This window comes from Cucumis melo, chromosome 8, assembly GCF_025177605.1.
Source record: "Cucumis melo cultivar AY chromosome 8, USDA_Cmelo_AY_1.0, whole genome shotgun sequence".
Classification (NCBI taxonomy): domain Eukaryota; kingdom Viridiplantae; phylum Streptophyta; class Magnoliopsida; order Cucurbitales; family Cucurbitaceae; genus Cucumis; species Cucumis melo.
In genome coordinates this window covers 7,207,207-7,233,656 of record NC_066864.1, presented here as the reverse complement: position 1 = coordinate 7,233,656, position 26,450 = coordinate 7,207,207, and the positions used below count along the sequence as shown (strand labels likewise).

Sequence of the window (26,450 nt, the reverse complement as noted above, 5' to 3'; positions counted from 1 at the left end):
GAGCGCCCGTCGGACGCCGAAGCCGAGTCGAAGCCGCCTCCGTGCGTCCGCAGCCAACCCGTCAGCCAGCCGAGGCGCGCCGCTCCGATCCGACGCAAGCGCAGCCGAAACGCCAGTCGTAGCCGTCGCCGAGCGAAGCCGCGGTAGCCGGACCACCAGTAGCCGCCGCGCCACCCGAGATCCGGAAGCCGAAGCCTCGCGCGCAAAGGTCCGACCGAAGACCCGCCCCGCGACCCGAACCGACGCGCGCCACCCTCCGGAAACCCGACCCGCGCCCGCGTGCACCCGTGCGTGAGCCGCGCCCGCGTGTGAAGCCGCGCCCGCGTGTGAAGCCGCGCCGCGCGCTTTTGTGTAGCCGAGCCGCGTCTCCCTGTTGCAAGCCGAGCCGCGTCTCCCCCTGTTGCAAGCCGAGCCGCACGCGAAATCCCTGTACCGAGCCGAGCCGCGTCTGCCCAAGCCGAGCCGGTCCTGTCTTCTTCCAGCCGAGCCGCCAGGACTAAATTGGCTCCATCCACCTATATTTTGGTAAGCTAATTAATTATTGTGGTTTTTCCGGTAAGACTCCATGCTCGGACGTTAGTTGAATTAATTTGGATCTAAATTATATTATTTTCCTCAAGGGACGTCTTGGACCAAGAAATTACTGCAGCGCGGGATTTCCTTCAGTAGGGGCTCGAGCACTGCAACCTCCTTCTAGGGTAAGTTAAATTCAATTGAGTCTCGAACCGTTGGTCGTTGGCGACCTGTTTACGAATTTTGACTTATTAAACAGTTAGGACTTCGTCGCTTGGAAAGCGTACTGCCTCGCGGTTAGGACTCGACAAGTAGATCTCCAGGTAAGAGATTCTACTACTAGTTTCATGTTTGAAGTATGAGACTGTGTATGCCCTATGTTGCATATTGAGAGTTTGACAGTATGATGCCTGAAATAAATGTTAGTATGATGCAAATGACGATATAGTTGTGCTATAGCCTGTTATGCGTGGCAAGATTTATTATGGTTACGACGAATGTCGGGGCGGAGAGTGTAGAAATGATTTATGTGACATGTTATATGCTGATGCCATGTGTATGTATACTGCAAATTAGGGTACCTGTTAGCTTGATTCTGTTAGAGTCGTACCTGCATGGGTGTCCTTCGGGATCACCACCTATTGAGGACTGTGTGGTCCGACGGGACGCCAGTCTAGCATGATATAGACATGACTCGAGTGACTCGACGGGGTCCTCGCATCCCGACTGTCCTAGGTGTCCCCGGGCACCGAAGACCAGAGTTACGTTCCTACGGGAGCGCATGATTGCACGTGTTCGGGAACGTGCCAGAGATTGGGTACCAGTTATCAGGACTCTAACAGGAAGTTAACAGGCACCTAGTGGGACTGGTAGTGGGTCCCTTACTGAGTATTTTTATACTCATTCTCTCCACTTTATGTTTTCAGGTAGAGGACGAGGCAAAGGCAAGGGCAAGCTGGCGAGCGACCCGAAGTGAGACCGAGGAGGGCCATAGGGACTACCGCTTCCGCTTATTTCTTATTTCAGATTTTAGCATTTGAGTTTGAGTACTTTTTATTTTTCACTATCTTTTATGTAGATAGGGCCCGAGTAGGATTTCAGAACGTTTTTACATTTTTGCATGACTACCTTGTTTATGTTTTTATAAATGAATTTCTTGAACCGTATGCTTTTAATAAAATTTTTAGACTTAAACCACTTGTTCTATATTTAGTAATGACTTCGATTCAGCATAAGGAGTTGGGTCGTTACAGTTGGTATCAGAGCACAGTGTTTTAGGTTCTGTAGACTGACCTACGATGTAAGTCATTTTGTTTGGTTTTACTTCACCCTATGGCTATACGGTCCTTCGGCACTCGCCAGGTATGTCTGAAGCCTTGCTAATGTTAAGATTACAATTTTGCCTGAATAGTCTAAGACCTAGATATAGGGTGTTAAGTTCTTGTGGTGAAAAGTTTGTTGGTGAATTTTAGGGAGAATGCCGCCACGTAGAGGTACACGCCGAGGAGGTGGTAGGGGAGGCAGAGGAGCCGGTCGTGGCCAGCCGGAGGCGCCACCTGTTGCACCGGCAGTCGACCCAAACGCACCGGTCACCCAGGCGGATCTCGCCGCAATGGAGCAGCGTTATCAGGACATGCTGCAAGCCGCTTTGGCGCCTTTCCTTGCCGCCCAGCAGAACCAGGCCGCCCCTGTTCAGGCCGAGGCCGCCCCTGCTCAGGCCCAGGCCGCCCCTGTTCAGGCTCAGGCCGTCGCTCCTCCAGCCCCTGAGGAAGCTCAACCAGTACCAGTTCAACTGTCGGCCGAGGCGAAACACTTACGGGATTTCAGGAAGTATAATCCCAAGACCTTTGACGGATCCATGGACAACCCCACAAAGGCCCAAATGTGGTTGACGTCCATAGAGACCATTTTCCGGTACATGAAGTGCCCAGAAGACCAGAAGGTGCAGTGTGCAGTCTTCTTCTTGGAGGACAGGGGCACCGCCTGGTGGGAGACCGCGGAGAGAATGCTAGGGGGCGATGTAAGCAAAATAACATGGGAGCAGTTCAAGGAGAACTTCTATGCTAAGTTTTTCTCCGCCAATGTGAAGCACGCCAAGCTGCAAGAGTTCCTAAACTTGGAGCAAGGCGACATGACGGTGGAGCAGTACGACGCCGAGTTCGATATGTTGTCCCGCTTTGCTCCCGATATGGTAAGGGACGAGGCTGCCAGGACGGAGAAATTCGTTAGAGGACTCAGGCTAGACCTTCAGGGCATTGTCAGAGCCCTCCGCCCAGCCACGCATGCTGATGCACTACGTATAGCACTGGATTTGAGCCTGCCTGAGAGAGCCGATGCGTCTAAGGCTGCCGGCAGAGGGTCAGCCTTGGGACAGAAGAGAAAGGTTGAGACGCAGCCTGACGTAGCACCGCAGCGAACACTGAGGTCAGGAGGTGTCTTCCAGAGACACCGACGGGAGCTTGCAGCAGCCGGGAGGACTCTGAGAGAGCTACCTGCTTGTACTACCTGCGGGAGAGTCCACGGAGGTCGTTGCTTGGCTGGGAGTGGAGTCTGCTTCAGGTGCAGACAGCCGGGGCACACTGCTGATATGTGTCCTCGGAAACCCTTTGAGGCGACACCGCCCCAGCCTTCTGCGGCCCAGCAGGGGAGAGTTTTCGCCACTACCCGGCAGGAGGCCGAGCGAGCTGGCACTGTGGTGACAGGTACGCTCCCAATTTTGGGGCACTATGCTTTTGTGCTATTTGACTCTGGGTCATCCCACTCGTTTATATCCTCCGTTTTCGTTCAGCATGTGGGTTTAGAGGTAGAGCCTTTGGGTAGTGTTTTGTCGGTCTCTACTCCATCTGGGGAGGTCCTGTTATCCAAAGAACAAATAAAGGCATGTCGGGTAGAGATAGCGAATCGTATGTTAGACGTGACCTTGCTAGTGTTAGACATGCAGGATTTTGATGTGATACTAGGCATGGATTGGCTATCAGCCAACCATGCAAATATAGACTGTTATGGCAAGGAAGTTGTCTTCAACCCTCCCTCCGAGGCTAGTTTCAAATTCAGGGGGGCAGGCATGGTATGTATACCCAAGGTCATCTCAGCCATGAAGGCTAGTAAACTACTCAGCCAGGGTACTTGGGGTATTTTGGCAAGCGTAGTGGATGTGAGAGAGCCGGAAGTTTCCCTATCTTCCGAACCAGTGGTAAGAGAGTACCCCGATGTTTTTCCAGACGAACTTCCAGGACTTCCGCCTCCCAGAGAAGTAGACTTCGCTATCGAGTTAGAGCCGGGCACTGCCCCAATCTCGAGGGCCCCTTACAGAATGGCTCCAGCCGAACTAAAGGAGTTGAAGGTCCAGTTACAGGAGTTGCTGGATAAAGGCTTCATCCGGCCCAGTGTGTCGCCTTGGGGAGCCCCAGTATTGTTCGTGAAGAAGAAGGATGGGTCAATGCGCCTTTGTATTGACTACCGAGAGCTGAACAAGGTGACAGTCAAAAACCGCTACCCCTTGCCCAGGATTGATGACCTGTTCGATCAGTTGCAGGGAGCCACCGTCTTCTCCAAGATCGACCTGCGATCAGGCTATCACCAGTTGAGGATTAGGGACGGTGACATCCCCAAGACGGCCTTTCGATCGAGGTACGGACATTACGAATTCGTTGTGATGTCTTTCGGCTTGACTAACGCTCCTGCAGTATTCATGGATCTGATGAACAGGGTGTTTAAGGAGTTTCTAGACTCGTTCGTCATAGTCTTCATTGACGACATCCTCATTTACTCAAAAACTGAGGCTGAGCACGAGGAGCACTTACACCAAGTTCTGGAGACCCTTCGAGCCAACAAGTTGTATGCCAAGTTCTCCAAGTGTGAATTCTGGTTAAGGAAGGTGACGTTTCTTGGCCACGTGGTTTCCAGTGAGGGAGTTTCAGTAGATCCCGCAAAGATTGAAGCGGTGACCAACTGGACCCGACCGTCCACGGTTAGTGAAATTCGAAGTTTTCTGGGCTTGGCAGGTTACTACAGGAGGTTCGTGGAAGACTTCTCACGTATAGCCAGCCCGTTGACCCAGTTGACCAAGAAGGGAACCCCTTTTGTCTGGAGCCCAGCTTGCGAGAGGAGCTTTCAGGAGCTCAAACAGAAGCTAGTGACTGCACCGGTCCTGACAGTGCCCGATGGTTCGGGAAACTTTGTAATCTATAGTGACGCCTCCAAGAAGGGACTAGGTTGTGTCCTGATGCAGCAGGGTAAGGTAGTTGCTTATGCCTCCCGCCAGTTGAAGATCCATGAGCAGAACTACCCTACCCATGACTTGGAGTTGGCAGCTGTAGTCTTTGCACTGAAGATATGGAGGCACTATCTGTACGGTGAGAAGATTCAGATTTACACCGATCATAAGAGCCTGAAGTACTTCTTCACCCAGAAGGAGTTGAACATGAGGCAGAGGAGGTGGCTTGAGTTGGTGAAAGACTACGACTGCGAGATCCTATACCACCCAGGTAAAGCGAATGTAGTGGCTGATGCGCTAAGTAGGAAAGTTGCACATTCAGCAGCGCTAATCACCAAGCAGACCCCCTTACTCAGGGACTTTGAGAGGGCAGAGATTGCAGTCTCAGTAGGTGAGGTTACCGCACAGTTGGCTCAGTTGACAGTCCAGCCAACCTTGAGGCAAAAGATCATTGCTGCTCAGCTGAATGATCCTTATCTGGCAGAGAAGCGTCGCGTGGTAGAGACAGAGCAAGGTGAAGGCTTCTCCATATCCTCTGACGATGGCCTTATGTTTGAAGGACGCCTCTGTGTGCCGGAAGACAGCGCAGTTAAGACGGAGCTTTTGACTGAGGCTCACAGTTCCCCGTTTACCATGCACCCTGGGAGTACGAAGATGTACCAGGACTTAAGGAGTGTCTATTGGTGGAGGGGCATGAAGAGGGATGTGGCAGACTTTGTCAGTAGATGCTTGGTGTGCCAGCAGGTGAAGGCACCTAGGCAGCATCCAGCAGGGTTGTTGCAACCCTTGAGTGTGCCAGGGTGGAAGTGGGAGAGTGTGTCGATGGATTTTATTACGGGACTGCCCAAGACCCTAAGGGGCTACACGGTGATCTGGGTCGTGGTCGACAGACTCACGAAGTCGGCCCATTTCGTGCCAGGGAAATCCACTTACACTGCCAGTAAGTGGGGGCAGCTATATATGACAGAGATTGTGAGACTACATGGAGTACCCGTATCCATCATTTCAGACAGAGACGCCCGTTTCACATCGAAGTTCTGGAAAGGACTTCAACTTGCATTAGGTACAAGGTTGGACTTCAGCACGGCATTCCACCCTCAGACTGATGGTCAGACAGAGAGATTGAACCAGATTTTAGAAGACATGCTGCGAGCCTGCGTACTAGAGTTTTCAGGAAGTTGGGACTCCCATCTGCATCTGATGGAGTTTGCCTATAACAACAGCTACCAGGCTACTATCGGTATGGCACCGTTCGAGGCTCTGTATGGCAAGTGCTGTAGATCCCCTGTCTGCTGGGGCGAGGTTGGAGAGCAGAGGATGCTAGGCCCCGAGTTAGTACAGACGACCAACGCAGCCATACAGAAGATCCGAGCTCGTATGCTGACAGCCCAGAGCAGACAGAAGAGTTACGCTGATGTACGACGTAAGGACCTCGAGTTTAAAGTGGGAGATATGGTCTTTCTGAAGGTAGTGCCTATGAAGGGTGTTCTGAGGTTCGCGAAGAAGGGGAAGCTGAGCCCACGCTTCGTAGGGCCGTTCGAGATATTGGAGCGGATTGGCCCCGTGGCTTACCGCTTGGCGCTACCCCCATCGTTTGCTGCAGTGCACGACGTATTCCATATCTCCATGCTGAGGAAATATGTCGCAGACCCAACACATGTGGTGGACTTCGAGCCACTGCAGGTTAGCGAGAACCTGAGCTACGAGGAGCAGCCTGTCGAGGTCCTGGCAAGGGAGGTCAAGAAGCTTCGCAGTCGAGAAATCCCACTGGTTAAAATCCTTTGGCAAAACCATGGAGTGGAAGAGGCATCGTGGGAGAAAGAAGAGGATATGAGAGCCCAGCACCCCGAGCTGTTCGAGGATTAGAACTTTCGAGGACGAAAGTTTTTTTTTTGGAGGGAAGATTGTAACGCCCAACATTTTCGGTTTCCTTTGTTATTTTGGACCACTAATAATATTAATCCTAAGTGTGTTTATTATTGGTATTAAACTAAAGTTTTTATGGTTTAATTATGAAGTTAGGGGGGTGAAATAAATTATTGGCTTAACAAATAAATGGCCTTGGAAAGGGTCAAAAGTGGTTATTGGAGGAGAGAGGAAAGAGGGTTTTAAAGATTCTTTTATTATTTTTATTATTTTTATTTCTTTTAAAAAGAGGCCTTGGGACTCGTGCGTAAAGAGGAAGAGGAAAATTTTCAAAGAAAGAAAAAGGGAGAAAAAAAAAAATTTTCCTTTTGAAACCCTAGCCGCCGCACGCCGCCGCCGCCGCCGCCGCCGCCGCCGCCGCGAACCCGAGCCGCCAAGCATCCTTCTCTGTTCAGCAGCGCAGCCGAGCCGCAATCGCGACCGAGCCGTCGCCGAGTTTCCAGCCGCGCCGGGAGATCGTCCAAGCCGATCTGCGCAGCCGAGCGCCCGTCGGACGCCGAAGCCGAGTCGAAGCCGCCTCCGTGCGTCCGCAGCCAACCCGTCAGCCAGCCGAGGCGCGCCGCTCCGATCCGACGCAAGCGCAGCCGAAACGCCAGTCGTAGCCGTCGCCGAGCGAAGCCGCGGTAGCCGGACCACCAGCAGCCGCCGCGCCACCCGAGATCCGGAAGCCGAAGCCTCGCGCGCAAAGGTCCGACCGAAGACCCGCCCCGCGACCCGAACCGACGCGCGCCACCCTCCGGAAACCCGACCCGCGCCCGCGTGCACCCGTGCGTGAGCCGCGCCCGCGTGTGAAGCCGCGCCCGCGTGTGAAGCCGCGCCCGCGTGTGAAGCCGCGCCGCGCGCTTTTGTGTAGCCGAGCCGCGTCTCCCTGTTGCAAGCCGAGCCGCGTCTCCCCCTGTTGCAAGCCGAGCCGCACGCGAAATCCCTGTACCGAGCCGAGCCGCGTCTGCCCAAGCCGAGCCGGTCCTGTCTTCTTCCAGCCGAGCCGCCAGGACTAAATTGGCTCCATCCACCTATATTTTGGTAAGCTAATTAATTATTGTGGTTTTTCCGGTAAGACTCCATGCTCGGACGTTAGTTGAATTAATTTGGATCTAAATTATATTATTTTCCTCAAGGGACGTCTTGGACCAAGAAATTACTGCAGCGCGGGATTTCCTTCAGTAGGGGCTCGAGCACTGCAACCTCCTTCTAGGGTAAGTTAAATTCAATTGAGTCTCGAACCGTTGGTCGTTGGCGACCTGTTTACGAATTTTGACTTATTAAACAGTTAGGACTTCGTCGCTTGGAAAGCGTACTGCCTCGCGGTTAGGACTCGACAAGTAGATCTCCAGGTAAGAGATTCTACTACTAGTTTCATGTTTGAAGTATGAGACTGTGTATGCCCTATGTTGCATATTGAGAGTTTGACAGTATGATGCCTGAAATAAATGTTAGTATGATGCAAATGACGATATAGTTGTGCTATAGCCTGTTATGCGTGGCAAGATTTATTATGGTTACGACGAATGTCGGGGCGGAGAGTGTAGAAATGATTTATGTGACATGTTATATGCTGATGCCATGTGTATGTATACTGCAAATTAGGGTACCTGTTAGCTTGATTCTGTTAGAGTCGTACCTGCATGGGTGTCCTTCGGGATCACCACCTATTGAGGACTGTGTGGTCCGACGGGACGCCAGTCTAGCATGATATAGACATGACTCGAGTGACTCGACGGGGTCCTCGCATCCCGACTGTCCTAGGTGTCCCCGGGCACCGAAGACCAGAGTTACGTTCCTACGGGAGCGCATGATTGCACGTGTTCGGGAACGTGCCAGAGATTGGGTACCAGTTATCAGGACTCTAACAGGAAGTTAACAGGCACCTAGTGGGACTGGTAGTGGGTCCCTTACATAGTATTTTTATACTCATTCTCTCCACTTTATGTTTTCAGGTAGAGGACGAGGCAAAGGCAAGGGCAAGCTGGCGAGCGACCCGAAGTGAGACCGAGGAGGGCCATAGGGACTACCGCTTCCGCTTATTTCTTATTTCAGATTTTAGCATTTGAGTTTGAGTACTTTTTATTTTTCACTATCTTTTATGTAGATAGGGCCCGAGTAGGATTTCAGAACGTTTTTACATTTTTGCATGACTACCTTGTTTATGTTTTTATAAATGAATTTCTTGAACCGTATGCTTTTAATAAAATTTTTAGACTTAAACCACTTGTTCTATATTTAGTAATGACTTCGATTCAGCATAAGGAGTTGGGTCGTTACATCCTAAGATTGATTGAACTACAATAAAATGAATATATATATATATACTTCACTAGTAATAAGTAATAGCTATATATCATTTCTTTAATCAAATGCAATCTCAACTCATTCATATGTATCCCTCTTAAACTTGGACAATACAATTTAATTCAAAACATCAACATTCTTCTCTCTTTGTTATAGATTTTGATGGGTCTTTGCAAAATCATAAAAGTCTAGTTATCCCACATAGGACATGTCCAAGTAAACGAAGAGCTCCTACCACACTAACAAAACTATCCTATGGTCTATTAAACATGAAGCACTTTTAATGCTAGTTTGAAATAGAGAGATTTGGACGTGATCGTAATAATTTTTAAAATTTGATTAAGAATATATACAAATATAATTTAGAAATAACAATATACATATATTATAAAAAAAAAGGTAGAAAGAAATGGAGGGTGGAAAAATGAGAAGTATTATTATAAAGGTGGGGGGGAGGAATTGGAAGGTCAAAGGTACGTAGAAGTGGGCGTGAAAAGGACGCGAGTGCTACAAAATTCAAACCCAATCAAATTTGGCAAACAAATTGACCTAAACGACACACAATAATAAAAATCATATAGTAATACTTAATTAAATACCTAACCACAAACTCATTCATTTCAATTTCCTTTATTACCCCCTTAATTCTTTTTATTTTTCTTAACCATTTTCAAACTTTATGTTTGACTCGATCACAAATCCAATATCGTTTTCAAACCCTTTCCTTTTCTCTCTTTGTCATAAATAACAAGAATGTTAGGTTGAAACCACAATCAACCATTAATAATATTGAATAGTGAATGCTGTGTGTATGTCTACGTAAAATTTCATTAACAACGACTAAATATTGGAGTCTTATTTCATTTTTGGATTTATCAGATTTTAATTTATATATTGAACATAAAATTAAATATTTAAAGACAAGAAAGAGACAAGATTCAAAATCATTTTTTTTTTATAAAAAAAATTGATCTTATATCCCAATTGATCACCTTAAAACTTGAAAGACTAAAGTAGTAATTTGAGTAAGCCATGTCTTTTAATATGCAATTTGGTTTAAAACTTCCTTAAAGTTGGTTGTTTGTTGAATAATGATCTCTTTCACCGATACAAAAACAGAAAGAGAGAGGCGTAAAATTGGAAATAGGTACAATCATAAGGCTTTTGAAATATGGGATTGATTCTAGCTTAGCTTATTCATAAATGTGTAGCTAGAATAGCATTATTATTATTATTATTATTATTATTATATATATATGATCACAAGATCTAATCAATTTGATCTTCTAAAAAAAAAATGAAAAAAAAAATAATTAATAAAAGGAAAAGAAAGTAAAATATGTCGGTAGTAAATAAAATGGTTAATTTATGGTATGTGGAATAAACCCTAACCATAACCCTAATCAAAACCAAACCAAACCCACCATCTCCTATTATTCTATTTTTATTTCATTTTCCTCACTTTATTGACTTTACGCGTATACAGAAAGAAAATAAAATGTTTGAAATTTGACTTCTACTTTTTTTTTTTTTTAAAAAATAATATTAAATTAAATTATTTCCGTGTTAGACTCGAGAACTGAAATTTCAATTATTGAAGGAAAAAAACAATAATTAAAATTTAGAGAAAGAGATGAGAGTTAATTCATTTATTGAGGAAATTAAAAAGAGGAGATATATATTATTCAATTATTGATTCAAGAAATAAATAAATAAAGGATTGAGGGTTGGGGGTTGGGGGAATATGAAATATGAAATACGAAATATGGAATGTATTAATTGTTACATGTATTTTGGGATATGATTGAAGTGTATCTTCTAAGTCACTGTGAATTATTAAAGCTTGTTTATCGAGCTATAATATATATATATATATATATATATATATATATATATATTATATTATACCATGAATTTGTTTAGTTTTTTTTAGAATTGTTTTTATACGTAAAAACAACAACCAACTTATTTCGAAATTGAGAAATTATATCGATGACAAAAAAAATTCGAAGAAAACAACCTCTACCACATTTTTTTACATATTGCGAATATGACAAATAATTAGTGATATAGACGACTATCAGAGAATTATCCGCTTTTAAATTTGCTATTTTTACATTTTTCAGTGACATAAACTTTATTATCATAAAGTTTTTTGTTGCTATTTTTACGAGCACCCTTGAAAAGTAGAACAAAACAACAAAAATTTCATTTCATCATTTGGCATGTTATTTTGTAATTTATGGTAATTTCTTTCCTTTTTTCACCAATATTTTTTTTGTTTTTATTTTCTATGCTGAAATTGATGATTATAGATATAGTCTATTTCAATTAGATAACTTGAAATTAGGTTTCTCCATTTTGAGCTTTAATTATTGTACATAATCTATATGGCATTTAAGAATGATGATTGATGCTAAAATTTTCCCCATTGAACTAAAGATTTCAGGGAAATGGGGTCAGTTTTTTTTCACTGAAGTCTTCCTTATTTAGCATATATATGTAATCTTTTTCCTTAGAAAACTTAAATTAAACGATTTTAAAAAAAATAAAATTAAAATAAGTATACTTCAACAAATGAATGCTTGTATTATCAATATTGAAGTTAGAGGTTCGATTACCCTGCACTATTTCAATGTATTTGTAAAAAAAAGAAAAATAAATTAAATGACCCTCTTAGATTAGTTTAAATTAAAATAGTTATTTTTTGAAACATAGAAAGATCAGATTAGGTTATAGGATTTTCCTTTTTTGTTTCGCGATTTTCCTACGATATAATGGAAATATCGGTTTATCAATTATAAGAAAACTTTTGTGAAAATGTTTTTCTTTCCTCAAGTAGGGATAAGGATAAAAAACGAATAGATGGTAATACGGTGGAACCAACCTAACATATACCTAATGATATTGAAATAAAATTAGCCATGCAACTTTCTTTAAATGTTCAATATTGTATAATTATCTTAAAGTTAATTATTCATAAGTTAGAAGATTCTAACCTCACTTGTATTTTATCTAAATTAATTTGGTCATAATCTTACTACATGTTTATAATTTTTTTTTTAATAGCATCATAGTTTAGAATTCTGTTCCAAATATTGGAATTGTAGATTAGGTTTTTGATATCATTTAAATATCCTCATCAGATTGTGTTTTAATATTAAAGTATAATAATATATATTTCAATCTATTTGTAGGAATTTAATTTATTTTTAACGAAAGGATTCTAAAAGGAACAATTAGGCTTCAACATATATTGAAGTAAGGAAAGATATTATAGATTCGAATATTTTTTACGTTTTAATATAGTTTTTAGAGGATCTTTTTTAAATTTCAAGTCTCACGAACCATCTTCCCTTGAAAGTTTGTAGCTAGAGTTCTAGTCTTAAAATCATGTTCACGTTTTTATTTAGATCTAAACATATCATTTTTGATCGTCAAAGATTCAAGAAAATTAATTCAAATTAGTTTTACAATTTATTGGATCAAATAGAAGACAAAGCAAAGACGCTAACATGAGTATAACTCAGCTAACAAATCTAACATTGTGTTATCGATCTTGAAGTCAAGTGTTCGATTTCCATAGAAAAAAGAGAAACAAAGGAAAGTAAATGAGAGAGACAAAAAAAGATGTTTTGAGTTTTTTAGGGTTGTAATAAAAATGAATTGGAGGGGTAAAAGTGAAAGGTTAGAAGTTATAAATGTAGTTTCATATTTGCTAATAAGTTTGTACAAAATTGGGCCTAATTAGGTAATGGGCCCCTCTATTATTGTAGTGTGGGCTTTTTTTCTTCTTAAATAGCATTAAATTAAAATAGAAAGCATCCTCACTATGCTACCAACCTTCTACAGTGCTTTTCTCTAAATCTCTTCCATCTTATTTCTTTTTTCTTAATTTTTTTTGATGTGATTCTTACCTCTTTTATAAATAGTTGTTGGGATGATACTGTGTTTGAGAAGCTTTTTATGTTATTTGTAAGTTTATAGTATGATATCCACAAACTCATAAAGTTCAAATGAGTACTTGGTAGGAAACAAATATTTGTAAACTATGTTATGGTGAATAGCTTCGTTATCAAGATTTGAGAAAAAGAAGCATATATATATATATATATATATATATATATATATATATGACATTAAGTTTAATTGAAGAGTAGCTTTCAAAAATTGACCTCATCACACATGATTGGTATATCTATCAAAATGCTTACATAGTTATATACTACTAATGCAAAGAATGCAATGTGCACGAATCAAAGTTACTAAACCAATTACCAATATTAACACCCAATGGAAATTTAAAATAACTTATGTATATATGTATATACACACACATCTAATCCCACTCTACTTTTGTTACTTGTTTGAAAACTATTCTTATACTACAAGAATTCGCAACATTATTTCGTAAACATTACATAAAACTATCTCGGAGAAAACCCTTTAGAATTTCAAACTTAAATCAAAGACTTAAAAATTGAAACAGTAATGTAAAAATGATCCAAATTTTCATTATCACTTTGGTTTTGTGTTTTGGAAAATTTTTAACTCTAGATAAATTTGAACTATACCAACTTTTACAAAGATTAGAAGAGTGTTTATTTTTTAAACATAAGGTACAAAGTTAAAAGGTAATTTTTTATAAGTTAACTTTTTTTTTCTTTAAATTACTTTTAAGAAAATGACAAGAAAAGAGAACTTAAAAGAAAGTAGAAAAGTAGTAGAGATGAGATGATTGAGGGACAGAGGTATTTCTTTATCTTTGTGGAGAAGAATTTGTTATATATATATATATATAGTTATGAGTTATGGATTGCATAGTCAAAAGGTGAATATAGAAAAGAGAATAGAAGGGTCTGCTGTTTGCTTTAACTTTTGGGTCAGCCTAAAATAAAGGGATACTTTTGCCCTAATTAACTCAAGAACTACATTTTCCATTCCCCCCTTTTTCTCTTCATTTTCATCATTACTCTTAACAACTATGGATCTATATTCTTTATCTACTGCCACACTCATCAACAACACCTTCTCTCTTTTCTTCATCTACTTATTTTTACTAATTGTATTTTATCCTTTTTTTTACAATATATATATATATATATATATATATATATATATATATATATTATTAAAACAACATTAATAATGAACTATATACGTACAAACACAAGGTTCTCATATCAAAATGCTCGTTCGACTCTTACAAAAAAGATTTCGTAGAGAAGTCAAACCCTATATCATTGTAAGGACATGAGCAACCTTATTGCAAGCTCTATTAGTACATAAAGAAGACTTCAAACTATTCCTGTTAAGGATTTTGATGAATTTCAAAGATTTAACACATGAATTTTCTTTTTTGTTATTAATTTGAGTATTTTATCTTCTATTGAAAAAGAGATAACAAACAAGGGTTTAGTTTGGCCAAATGTTTGATCGATTTTAGTCCCAAAGCCTATTACTAAGTATATAAAACAATGTTACTGTAGATACAAAATTTCACTCATATCAGAGCTAGCTCCCAATGTTTTCTATCTTAAGCCAAACTACTAATTATTTGGGACTCACTACAGATAGGATATTTCTTATTCTTGATTGCCTCTATATTGAGAAACCATACACTAGGCTAGACTCACCTAAGTTAGACAACATTTTAATGCAACATTGGTTGTATTATTGAAGGACAACCTAGACTCATCATAAGGGCACTAAAATGATCTTTGGTTTAATATGATTGAACAACCATATTAATTCATATGGGCTAAATCTAAATACATAGCTTCATTTTGAAGCTACCTAGCTACATTTTAGGCCTAGACTATAGATTGTTTGGCCAATTTTGCATTTACACTACATCAAGATGGTAACGTAATTGAATAGTTAAAATGACTTTTATAATAATGATACAAAATCAAATATATCGCGATTGTATTATAGTATAGTCGTTATCTAACTTTATAACCTTTTACTTCAATTCCCTACATATTTTATGAAAAGAAAATTTCTGTCTGACAGTTGACATCCCAACACATATTGAAAATATATATGCTTTAATTAAGAAAGAAAAACAGAAGAATACAAATTAAGGGTTGTATTTAAGGGCATGAAATATTGTTATACATCATGAACACTATAAATTTGGGTTGGACAAATGGAGAGGGAGACCCAGAAAAATTGGCCCCCACATATATTTTAATTTAGAAAAAGAAAGGAAAGTAAAATGGTAATAAATTCATGTGAAAAGACAGTTCATGTTTTTATTGTATATATTTCTTTTAACCTAAAAGGAAAAAGAAAAAGTAGAATGAAATCAGTGGGAGAAGAATGGAAAAAGTAAAAATGACAGTTTTGTTTTTGTGTAAATGAAAGTCAGAGTCAAAGAGTCAGTTTTTATGTTTATTATCATTCTTTTAAATCTCATCTCTCACACCCCATAATCTCTTTCTTATTTTCCCCTATCCATTTATAATAACTAATACTTTTTTTTTCCTTTTTTTTTTATTCAAATTGATTAAATAATAATTAAATCTCTCTACAAACATAATCTCCAAAGAGAGAAGATGAGGAAATTAAAAAAAAAAAAAGAACAACCCTGAAGCTACCACCAAAAGAGCAGCGACATGTGTAAAACGACGAGCAAAACATGAATCAAAATACACCGTCTTAATAGATATAGAAAGAGCTTCGATATCTGAGATCGAAGTAGAAAAGTTTAATAAATTACAACCTTGAAAAAAACCGAACTTTTAACTTAAACGACAAAACAATACCCACAAATGGTTTAGATAAAAGTTGATAGATTCTTTTAAGAATAATATTTCAGGGATAACATAAATAAAAATCCCTATAAAAATAAAAGATTTATATATCTTCATTTATATATATAAAAAGAAAACTAGCTAATTGGATTATATTGAAACTATATATATATATATATACGAAGGACATCTTTTCTTTCACTCATCTAAATATAAATATGGACAATTTTGGGTCCACTGATCTCTTATGAAGCTATGAAAGGGGAAAGGGGAATTGACACTCCATTAATCCCAACTTTTCTTCTTTCATGTCAAAAATTAAATTAAATTATTTTGCCTTTTCAAAATGATACAATCCTTTTTTTTTTTTTTTTTTATCTAAAATAACATTCACTTTCAATTTTTTTAATCAAATTTCAAATAAGAAAACTAGTTTTATCTTCTGTGTATATTTTGTTTTTAATTGGAATTTAATTATCAAAAACATGCCTATGAAAGAAACAATGAGCAAAACAAACATATATTTCAAAAAAAAAAAAAAAAAAATCAACCAAAACAAAATTAGTTAACAAATAAGATTTTGGGAGTTCATTTTACTTTATTTTCATTTTGTTTAAGTCTTTTCATGTAGAACAAGAGTTAGGTTGTGTGTGGATAAGTGATAATTGAAATTGTAAAGTTATAATATTAAGAAAATTATTGTAGATAAAATAAACTAACAAACATATTTATAAAATGTAACGAATTTAAGATTTTAAGATTTTATAAATAGAGGTATATCCATATTTTTTTATAACTTAAAATAACAAAAAGTTAGTAGTGTTGTATATATTAAACATTGTAGGTAATTGGATCAACAAAGTTACTTAATGATTTTTCCCTTTGTTTAAGATCAAAAGTGTAATCTTGAATCTTTTATCTAAATTATTTAGGGTCTTATCGAGTTGTTTTTCAATCAAAAAGCTCTATGTTATATGGACATTATAACCAACTCCTCAACTACATACTAATTAGACATTAAAAAAAAAAAAAAGAAGAAGCTTGAGTTGACCATAACACTTGCTAGTTTTACTTTAGAATCAAAAGTCCTAATCTTACTCAAGAATTTCAACTTTTACATTACAAATTTGCCTAAGCTCTCTCTCTTTCCAATCAAGAAAGGGGTGTTAAGATTTACATAAAAAGGCTTCTACCATAACTTAGTCAACCACTTATTTATTCTATCTTGTCAAACGACCCATGTATACACCATTACTTTAATTTATTCATCATCATATCTTTAACCACTCCAATAATTACGTTTTTTTCCCCCTCTTTTATTTAGTTTTATCTCTTTCAAAACGTAGCTTTCCAAGCTAAGACACCTAAAAGTTGATAATACCATTCATTTTATTCTTTTTTTTTTTTTTCACTTCTTAGTAAACACTCAATCAACACATCGTAACAACAAAAATAAAACATCCAGAAAATTCCAATTGTGTAAAGGAGTGTTGATCATAAAGTAACATTTGAGAGATTTGGTTAAAATATTGATATATAGTTAAATTTTGAGCATGTAATCACTTTATTGTGTCTTTAAACAAAATTCTTCAAAATGAATTTGTTTAAATGAAAGTTATTGTGTGTAGGTTAAAGTTGGAAGGCCCAGATTAATATTATATTTTACATATAGCTAAACAAATTAATGGGCTTAGAAACATATTTTTGTGTTTAATTATTTTGCAAACCCATAAAGAATTAACACAAAAAACTATATTAAAAGAAAAAAGAATAATTAAATCATCCATTAAGAGTAGTAGCTAGGAGTGTAGAGAGAGCGGAAAACATAAGATATAATTTAAACAAAACACAAAGACATATATGTATATATTAATTAACTCATGAGTTCTCACTACACAATTAATTAATTTGAAAAAAGGAGGAGACTACAAAATTATGAAACTAAAACCTAATTAATTAAAATGATCCCAAAGCCGCTCGTGGGGTCTCATTTCTTTTTTATTGAGAAAAGATTTAATTAAAAAGAGAGAGATGTAGGGTAGGTATCCAAGAAAAGGAAAAATAGATTTAGACGTATGGACAATTTATTTGGGGTATAATTGACTAATTATACGTTTGAAAAAAAAGATATATATACTTAAATAAAATAGAAAAAAAAAAAGAGGGAAAAATATGCTTAAATGAGTATATTTACATCATATACTTAAATGGTTATGTTTTGTAATGGAAAAGTGGAGTTGATGGTATAGGGGGATGGAAAAATGGAGAAATAGGGTTATGGGGGCCGGGGAGAGAGTGAATGTTTTGGGGGTTGATAGTGTGTTAAAACTAAAAGGGGCTTAAAATGTGGGAGTGTGACATTATATTTGCCCTTACCCTTAAAAAGTGAAAAAACTGAAAAAGGGGACTAATTCTCAACAGTTCCACTTCCCATTCGTCGGCCATTAATGTTTTCTTGTGGGACCAAACACTCACCTAACCCTACAAAATACATGACATCAACTAAACTACCCCTTTTCCTTCTCTTTCTCCTTCTCCTTCTCCTTCTCTCTCTCCTTTTTATATATATATATATACTTATTTAAATTTCTTTTTTCTTCTACTTCTACTTACTAGTAATAGTAATAGTAATAGTCTTGAAAGAAAAAACTTTTTTACTTGAAATCATAAAGATATTATAAATACATGTTTGAGTTAAATGAACTTAGCTTATTGTTAATTGATATTGTCTTCTATTTTAAAATTTGAAAGGTTCGATTGATTTTTACAATGAACTATACTAAATGTCGGATTTTCTAGGATAAACTAGCTAGAGTCTTTTAGTGATGCATTGTTACATTATTTTAGGTTGTTACCTCACAACATCGAATTAAATTTTGTCTCTAAAATTCAAACGTAAGTAATTAAATTTATAAAAAGTCAAGAATGCCATTACAATTTTTGAAAATAATGCATATAAATATATATGTTTTGTTTGGAAATATGGAATTAGGAGAATTAATTGTGTAAGTGAGAAAAATATGGAAGAAAATAATTATGTTTTAAAGAAGATCCGTGAAGAAAAAGAAAAAGAAAAAGTAAATGGATAAAAACTAAATGTGGAGAAAATATGAGGAGAGAGTGAGCCAATAAAGGACCAATTCAAAAAAAGGGGTTTATATCTCTTGAAACCCACTTTTAAGCTTTCTGCTACACCTTCCCAACACACATTACTTCTGCACCCACACAGAACAGAACCATCTCATTTGTTTTCACCCTCTCTCTCTCTCTCTCTCTCTCTTCCTCTCTTTGTTCCTTCATATACCAAAAATCCAATTTTGATCATCATCCTCTTCTAGAAGAGAGAAAAATCAATCTTAAATTGAAGAAGAAGAAGAAGAAGACGAAGGACGATGATGATGATGATGATCATGTTTGTTGTTTGTAGAAGAAGATCAAGATCAAGATCAAAATCAAGATCGAGAAAGAAGGTTATTAGTTGGATGATGTTGTTAATAATAATGTTATTGATGAATGAAGAAGATGAGTTATTGATGATTTGCTGCAATGCTTCTTCACCAATTGCTACCAACAAACAACAACAACAACAACAACAACAACAAGAATCTGCGTTGTTCAAATTGAAGCCTAAAAATGGTAATAATTATTACTACGGCCATTTCTTTGGTTTCTTGCCAAGAAGAATCCCCATTCCTGCCTCTGGTCCTTCAAGAAAACACAATGATATTGGCTTAAGAAGTTGGAGATCCCCTTGAAATAGTATTCATCAATCAAATTAATTACATATTTTTTTCCCTTCTTCATAGTTGTAGTACTAAAAGGTTCATCAATCACCATCTCTCTCTTCTTTATCATTTTTCTTGTTTTTTTCTTTTTGGGAACAAATATTTTGAGACATGGGTTGATATTGTACATCGGATTGTTTCATGGGTTTAGTTTAAATTTTTCTATTTTTTTTTTCTTTTTTGGTTGTTTAAAATGTTTCACAAGTACAATGCTAGCTTTTTTGATATATATCTCAGATGCATATATATATATGTGTATCTATGTAATATAATGGATGCATGTTTACTTTTTTTTTTTAAAAAAATTTCTATGTATATATATGTATATTTAACTTTTACTATTATTAAATTTTGATTTATTCTATTATTAACGGATTTGTCAAAGTAAACTTAGCTTAAGGATAATTCATATAGTTACATTATTTTCCAGAAAATGTAAGGTTCTATATATCATCGTCCATTACATTTTCCTTTTAATTTCTTTTTCTTTTTTCTTTTTTGTGATAAAGAGAAAAAGTTAAAAACATATAAAATACAAAGGCCTACCAACAAAAAGCAAACTTCACTTTTATTTCTTGGAAAACAAATGCCTTGTGAAAGTATATGCAAATAATTTTTTCTTTTTTATGTATATTTAGATGGAAAATCAATGATTTTTGATTTAATTAAGGATAACTATAATAGAACACACATGTTTTGAGATTAACAAATGGTGGGCATGGGGTTCCTTAGGAATGAAAATGTTTGTGTGTAATCTCCACTTAATTAGTATTTTCATGTGTATATATATAGGCTTTTACTGATTTTCTGAGAATATACAGTGATTAAAAGGAGGGTCGATTTAATGAGCTTAATAGTGAAGTAATCATGATTGGTTTCTAATATTGGAATCATTATCATATAAAATTTAATTTGTCTTCAAATCTAACAAAATCATTGGCTGTGGATTTAGCCAAAAAAGAGGCCCTTTTTATTGTGATGAATAACATAGAAATTGGATATAGAGAGGGGGTACTTATTTAAAATATTTTATTCATCAATTTTGATTGATTAATTAGTAATAATATGATTATGTTCACTATTTTACAAACTACCAAATTCAACTTTAATATGTTATTAATTTATTCAAATAATTAGTATTTTAGTTGCAAACAAATGGAATGTACATAATTAATTAACAAAGTAGTATGTCAAGTTACATTTTTATTGTAAATGATTGATTAAATAATAATTGAACATTGGTGTTATGGTAGTGTGCATATTTGTCTTAACATAATATTCAAATTTTCTATACCACATAAATTTTAGTATCATAATTTGTACCAACAAAATTAATTCAAACTATGGTCTAGAAAAAGAAAAAAAAGATTACAAGGTGGGACTAAAACTTTTCAATTATTAGTGTGTATCCATTGTATATGGATAGGGAAAAGAAAAAGGTGAAGAAGAAGAAGAAGAAGAAGAAGAAGAAGAAGAAGAAGAAGAAGAAGAGAATAGAGAAATTAGAAAATTATAACAAATCCAATGGTTTTAGTTATAATTTTATGGTAACATTGGATTCCATTACAAAAAAAGAAAAAGAAAAGAAAGAAAATAAAAAAGAAGAAAAAGGTTGAGTATTTGATAGGTACAAATGGGGTATGATCAGCCATAATTCTTATTTGCCACCCTATAATGTCCCCCTTTTCTTTCTTTCTTTCTTTATATGATAATAATAATGAATTAAATCAATTTTGTAAATACTCAATTATAGGAGTTATATTTTTTTAAATTTTAATCTTCAATAAGCAATGTAATGTTGATATATAATTTGGAGTCAAATGGGGGCATTCAATTGTTGAATAGAAATAATATAGATAGATGTCAGAGAGTATAGTAATTTTGAAAAATGAAGAAGGGGGCAGTGTGGTCACAGGCTAAATATGTAGACCTTTTAGTCTAAATTTTACATTTAAATTAAAGTGTATCTGGTTTTGAGTCAATATCATATGTCCTTTATCTTCCCTTTTAATTATAATTAAATTTGTTAGCTACATATCATGTGTGTATATATATATATATTGAAAAATTATTATATAAAAATTGGTTATTAAAAAAAAAAAAAAAGAATAATAAATGAATTGTTTGACCATGAAGAGTGTACTCAAAGGGTGAGGGCCATTTCCCATGTTTCATGGCAAAAGGAAAGTATATATTACACATAAAGTGAGAGAATGAAGATTTTTATACTATTTTTGAGCTACCAAATGCAAAGGATTTAATTCTTTCATCTCCTTTTTTTGACTATCCTTTTAGAAAACCATGCTATGCTATTTAAATAATGTGGCGAGTTATTCAAATATCATCCAACTCTATATTATACATAATAATAATAATAATAATAATAATAATAATAATAATAATAATAATAATAATAATAATAATAATAATAATAGACCCTACACAATTCAATTATTTATTTATTTATTTATTTATTTATTTATATAGAATATTTTATGATAATTAAAATTAGTTATAAAGAGGTATGTTGTTGAATGATTAAATAATTTCTTTAAATTAATGCTTGATTTTTATGTTTTTCCTTTCCAATATGTAAGAAACATATAATTTAAAAAATCACCCAAATATTCAAATATAATCTAATAAAATAAATTGTAAGCAAATAAAACTTAAGTAAACTAAATTTTCCATCCATAATAGGAGGGGTAGACTGAATAAGCAATAAAAGTGATCATATTCATATACACCTAAATGTTAACAACATTTATTATCAATCAAATAACCAATCAAAATAGTTTTTTTATTTTTTAAAAAATAAGAAAACAATGTTTACTTTAGCCATGTTTTTATTGACTAAAGGCAAATAAATATTGCCCCTTTTTAGGGGCTAAAATTGAGAAAAAGATATTTGTTTTAGATTTTCCCTCACATAATTTAAGGATAGTTTATATGTTTTTGTTTACCTCTACATGATAAGGCCATCCACCAAAAAAAGAAATGCAACTTTATAATAAATCCTTTGTCGTGATGAAATTGCCTTCTAATCTTTTGCCTAATAATATATATATATATATATATATATATATATATGTTGATGTTATTGTGTATATTCACATGTGATAATTAAGTTTTCTTTTATAAACGTCTTACCCGTCTTATAGTAAATTATTAATAAAAAATACATCTATTATCTTAGAACTAATATTAAATTTGTATTATCAAATGGATTAAGTTGCTAAGTGGAAGATTAGAGTCTCGAGTTATTAATTAAAACAAAATTAGTTATATGTTTCTTTCTTACTAATAATATATATCTTAAATTAGAAAATGCATTTAATAGCTTAGCTGTGATAAAATAAATACGTTACACTCTTATTTTATATAGTCTTCTTTTTACATTCTTACAATACAAAATTATCGATAGTTGTCAAAACATTCATGGGTGCATTAGCCAAACATTACATAATACCAACACTCATTGAAAATGTTAGTTTTAATATATTCTAACCCAAAACTAAAAAGTATACAATAAACAAAGAGTGAGTTCACATTCATAACATATACATTAAAAATACAACCTCGAATATTAACTAAAAAGTATAATCATTAAAAAACATGTCACATGTTAATAATAATAATCCTTATAATTAATTAACCTCAAGCAAGTTTTAATAAAAACGTCATGAATCAATGCATATTATGTATAGGTCCATATATATATATATATATATACAAGGGGAAATTGAAGGGAAAAAAATTGCTATAATTGAAATTTAAGGATGGAAAAAGATTGGAATGATTTAATATTTTTTTAATGTCAATTATTATTTATTATTAATTAATATGTACAATAATGGAAGAAAGATTTATTGAAAAAATAGAGAAGCAAATGTAATGATTTGAATACACATCCACTTCACCTAAAGAAATTACTTTACCAAAAGGGAAACCTTAATTAATTAAATTAAATTAAATTAAATTAAATTAAATGCTTCCATTTCTTTTCTAACTTTTTCTTTTGTCAAACTTCTTAAGCGTGCTTGTGTACAATTTATATTCATCAATCCATTGGTAATTATTGCTGATTTAGAAAGCTTAACAAGGTAATCATATATTAAGTTGTACAAACAAATGGATTATTAATTAATTAATGCATTATTACTCTTAAGAGTTATTCACCTCTTCTTTTAACTTATTATTTTCTTTACTATTTTGAGTTAGGTTACTAAAGAGGTTTGTATTGTATGGATCGTCCTCCTTTTCTTTTCGAAGATTATCACTATGATCGATCTAAACATATATATATATATATATATATATATATATATATTACTTTAGTACCTTAATCAAGTGTCTTTCTTGAGATTAAACTTGGTGTGAGGAGAACATAATCTAAGCTTTTTAATTAAGCCAAATAATAGTCTATCGCGAACTATCACCGATAAAATTATGATATAAAACGTTTAGGTATTTTTAGTTGACCCTACTCTTATTTGGCTTTTGTTATGATTATTTAAATTGACCCATGCAAAGAGTTTAGGATATTCTTCCAAACTTTCAAAATTTCCCATCTCTCCCTTTCACCAAAGTTGGAAGATTATAAAAGAACATAGGAAAGAAAATGATTTACTCTTAAATCACTGCTAAAAAATAGAGAGAAAATTAAAAAAAAAAAAAAAGGCAATTATAATAGTATTTAATCAAAGAAAAAGGCAAGTCTTTGTCAAACATTTTCAAAGCTATAAGTAAGAAAGAAAAAGAAAGGGATAAAGCATACAATATGATAAAGAAGGTAATTAGGAATTAGGAGAAAAGAAGAAAAGAAGGAAGACGATATGATCGGTAGTTAAATTGATAGCTCAACAACAGAAAGCCATGAAAAAGAATAAGTGGATGATCACATCAACCTCTTGACCAAAGAACCCTAAAATTAGATGGATATATATACTTAAATTTCTTCACATATATATACATCAATTCATATGTCCTCCCACTTAGGATCTTCCAAATTTTGATGTGTTTTTCAAATGTTAGTGAAAGATCAAGATGGTTTTTCATATTGCTTTCATATTTTTTTACTCAACAAAATCAATGGCATTTTTTTTAATACTTAGCTATCTTCATCTTGGAATGGTACCTATTTTTTTTTATGAAAAAAAAACTATTCAAGTTAGGGACATTTTCAAATATAGTAAAATGAGAGAACAAAAATATTTACGGTATATAGGATAAAAATTTAGATTATATTAATAATAGATGTCGGTAGACTTTTATCGTTGTCTATTATAACATTGATAGAAACTAATATAAGTCTATCAACGTCAAAAGATATTGTTACACAAAATCTATAATCAATGTTTACTCATCAATTTTTACATCACAACTTATGTGAATGATGTCAATCTTAGTTTTACGCGTTAGCTTAATTGAAATTTGAAACTTAAATTACTTTAGGGCATTACCAAATATAAATGGAAATTTCAAAATATAATGTTTGAATTAGTTTGATATGATTTTAAAACTTGGAGCTTTTGAGAATAGAGAACAATAATTGAATGTCAATATACACCAAAAAAGGGTATGAAAATAAGAAGCCTTGTTGTGAAGGCAATCTCTCTAACCTTCCTCTCTAATGCTTGGAATTATATGTTACCAATATACAAAGAAAAAGACAATAAAACCAAACTTACCCTTTCAAATATAACATCATATAACCAAAAAGTCAGCATATAATGTCAGTTATTTTAATCTATTTTTCATTTTACCAAATATCCACACACATATATTTTGTTTAGAGTCAATAATCTATAATTATGATAATTATGTTGTTGAAGAATTTAATTCTAACGGACAAGAAAAAAAATTTAAAGGCTCTTATTTGATGTTTGAATTTTCTTGGTCTTGCATATATATATATACATATTATTGTCATCTCATTTGTGTTGGGCCCTTGAAGAAAATAGATACAAAATACCTTTTGGTTGTGTGGAAATTTTCAACAAACTATTTTTAATTTCAAATCTCTCACTCAATGTATATAATTCAAAAGTTTTTAAATTATTACATTTTCGTTTTTAAAACAAGTGAGATAGAGGAGTCAAGCCGAAGTTATGGTTACACTTTCCTTTTAGAATTTCGAGTTTCCATTTATATTTGGTTTCAAAATTTCAAAATGTTTAAATTTTAAGTTTTGGTTCAAGGATGTCGAGATTTACGCTCTTAACGTCGATTTTTCATTAAATGCTCTCCCTTATATAAATATTTATAAGTTAATTTAACAAAATTAAAAGAACTCAAAATCTAGAGAACGAAAAGTGATATAATTTTTTCTATCTTCAAATATCATATGATATTTTGCATTAGTTTTTTAATTACTTTTTAAAAGATATTTTTAGCTTATTATTTGTTTAAAGATCGTATAATAAGAAGAGATGTATTATCCTAATATATTTCGTTGATGTATTAACCTAATTGAGATATTCATAATGCATTAATTTATTGGCTCAAACTACTTATCTTTTTAAACGAACGTGTTCATTCGCACTTCCAAAATATTAGATGTAGTGTAAACTAAAAGCAAACCCTACCAAAAAGAAAGAAAAAAAAAAAGATAAAAGCTTCTCCATCAATACAAAGATAGTACTAAGTTATAAGTTAACCAATGTCAACATAAAATTAGAAGCATGTGACAAATGTATTATTAAATCAGCTATTATGGTATGAATCCTTTTGATGGTGGAGTTCATTTGGAAGACAACAAGATCTTTAGAATCAAATTATTGAATTCCCCATTCATCTTTGGTACATAGAAAAATATGCATAAAGAAGAATAATCATGGCCACCAAAATCAAGTCAATTAGTAGTCATCACTATACAAACAAAATTTATATGAACTTACTCAAAAAATTATGCTCTCATTGCTTAACAGTAACAGAAAGTTCTCAAACCCCCTTTTCGGGTGA

At 34.9% G+C, this 26,450-nt stretch overlaps 1 protein-coding gene across 1 annotated transcript; it reads left to right on the top strand.

The window, feature by feature from the left end:
- The first annotated feature begins 221 nt into the window (after window positions 1-221).
- On the top strand, window positions 222-19,457 carry LOC127150559 (transposon Tf2-1 polyprotein). The gene is made up of 5 exons (XM_051088429.1): window positions 222-525; window positions 621-698; window positions 773-836; window positions 1,986-6,531; window positions 19,130-19,457. Exons 4-5 carry the CDS (start codon window positions 1,991-1,993, stop codon window positions 19,455-19,457), a joined length of 4,869 nt encoding a protein of 1,622 aa, XP_050944386.1. The 5' UTR covers window positions 222-525; window positions 621-698; window positions 773-836; window positions 1,986-1,990.
- The last annotated feature ends 6,993 nt before the right edge of the window (window positions 19,458-26,450 follow it).

Coding starts and splice junctions, on each gene's coding strand:
- LOC127150559 (XM_051088429.1), top strand. CDS start 1,991: ATGCCGCCACGTAGAGGTACACGCCGAGGAGGTGGTAGGGGAGGCAGA. Junction 6,532..19,129: donor TGGCAAAACCATGGAGTGGA/AGAGGCATCGTG, acceptor TGTTGTTTGTAG/AAGAAGATCAAGATCAAGAT.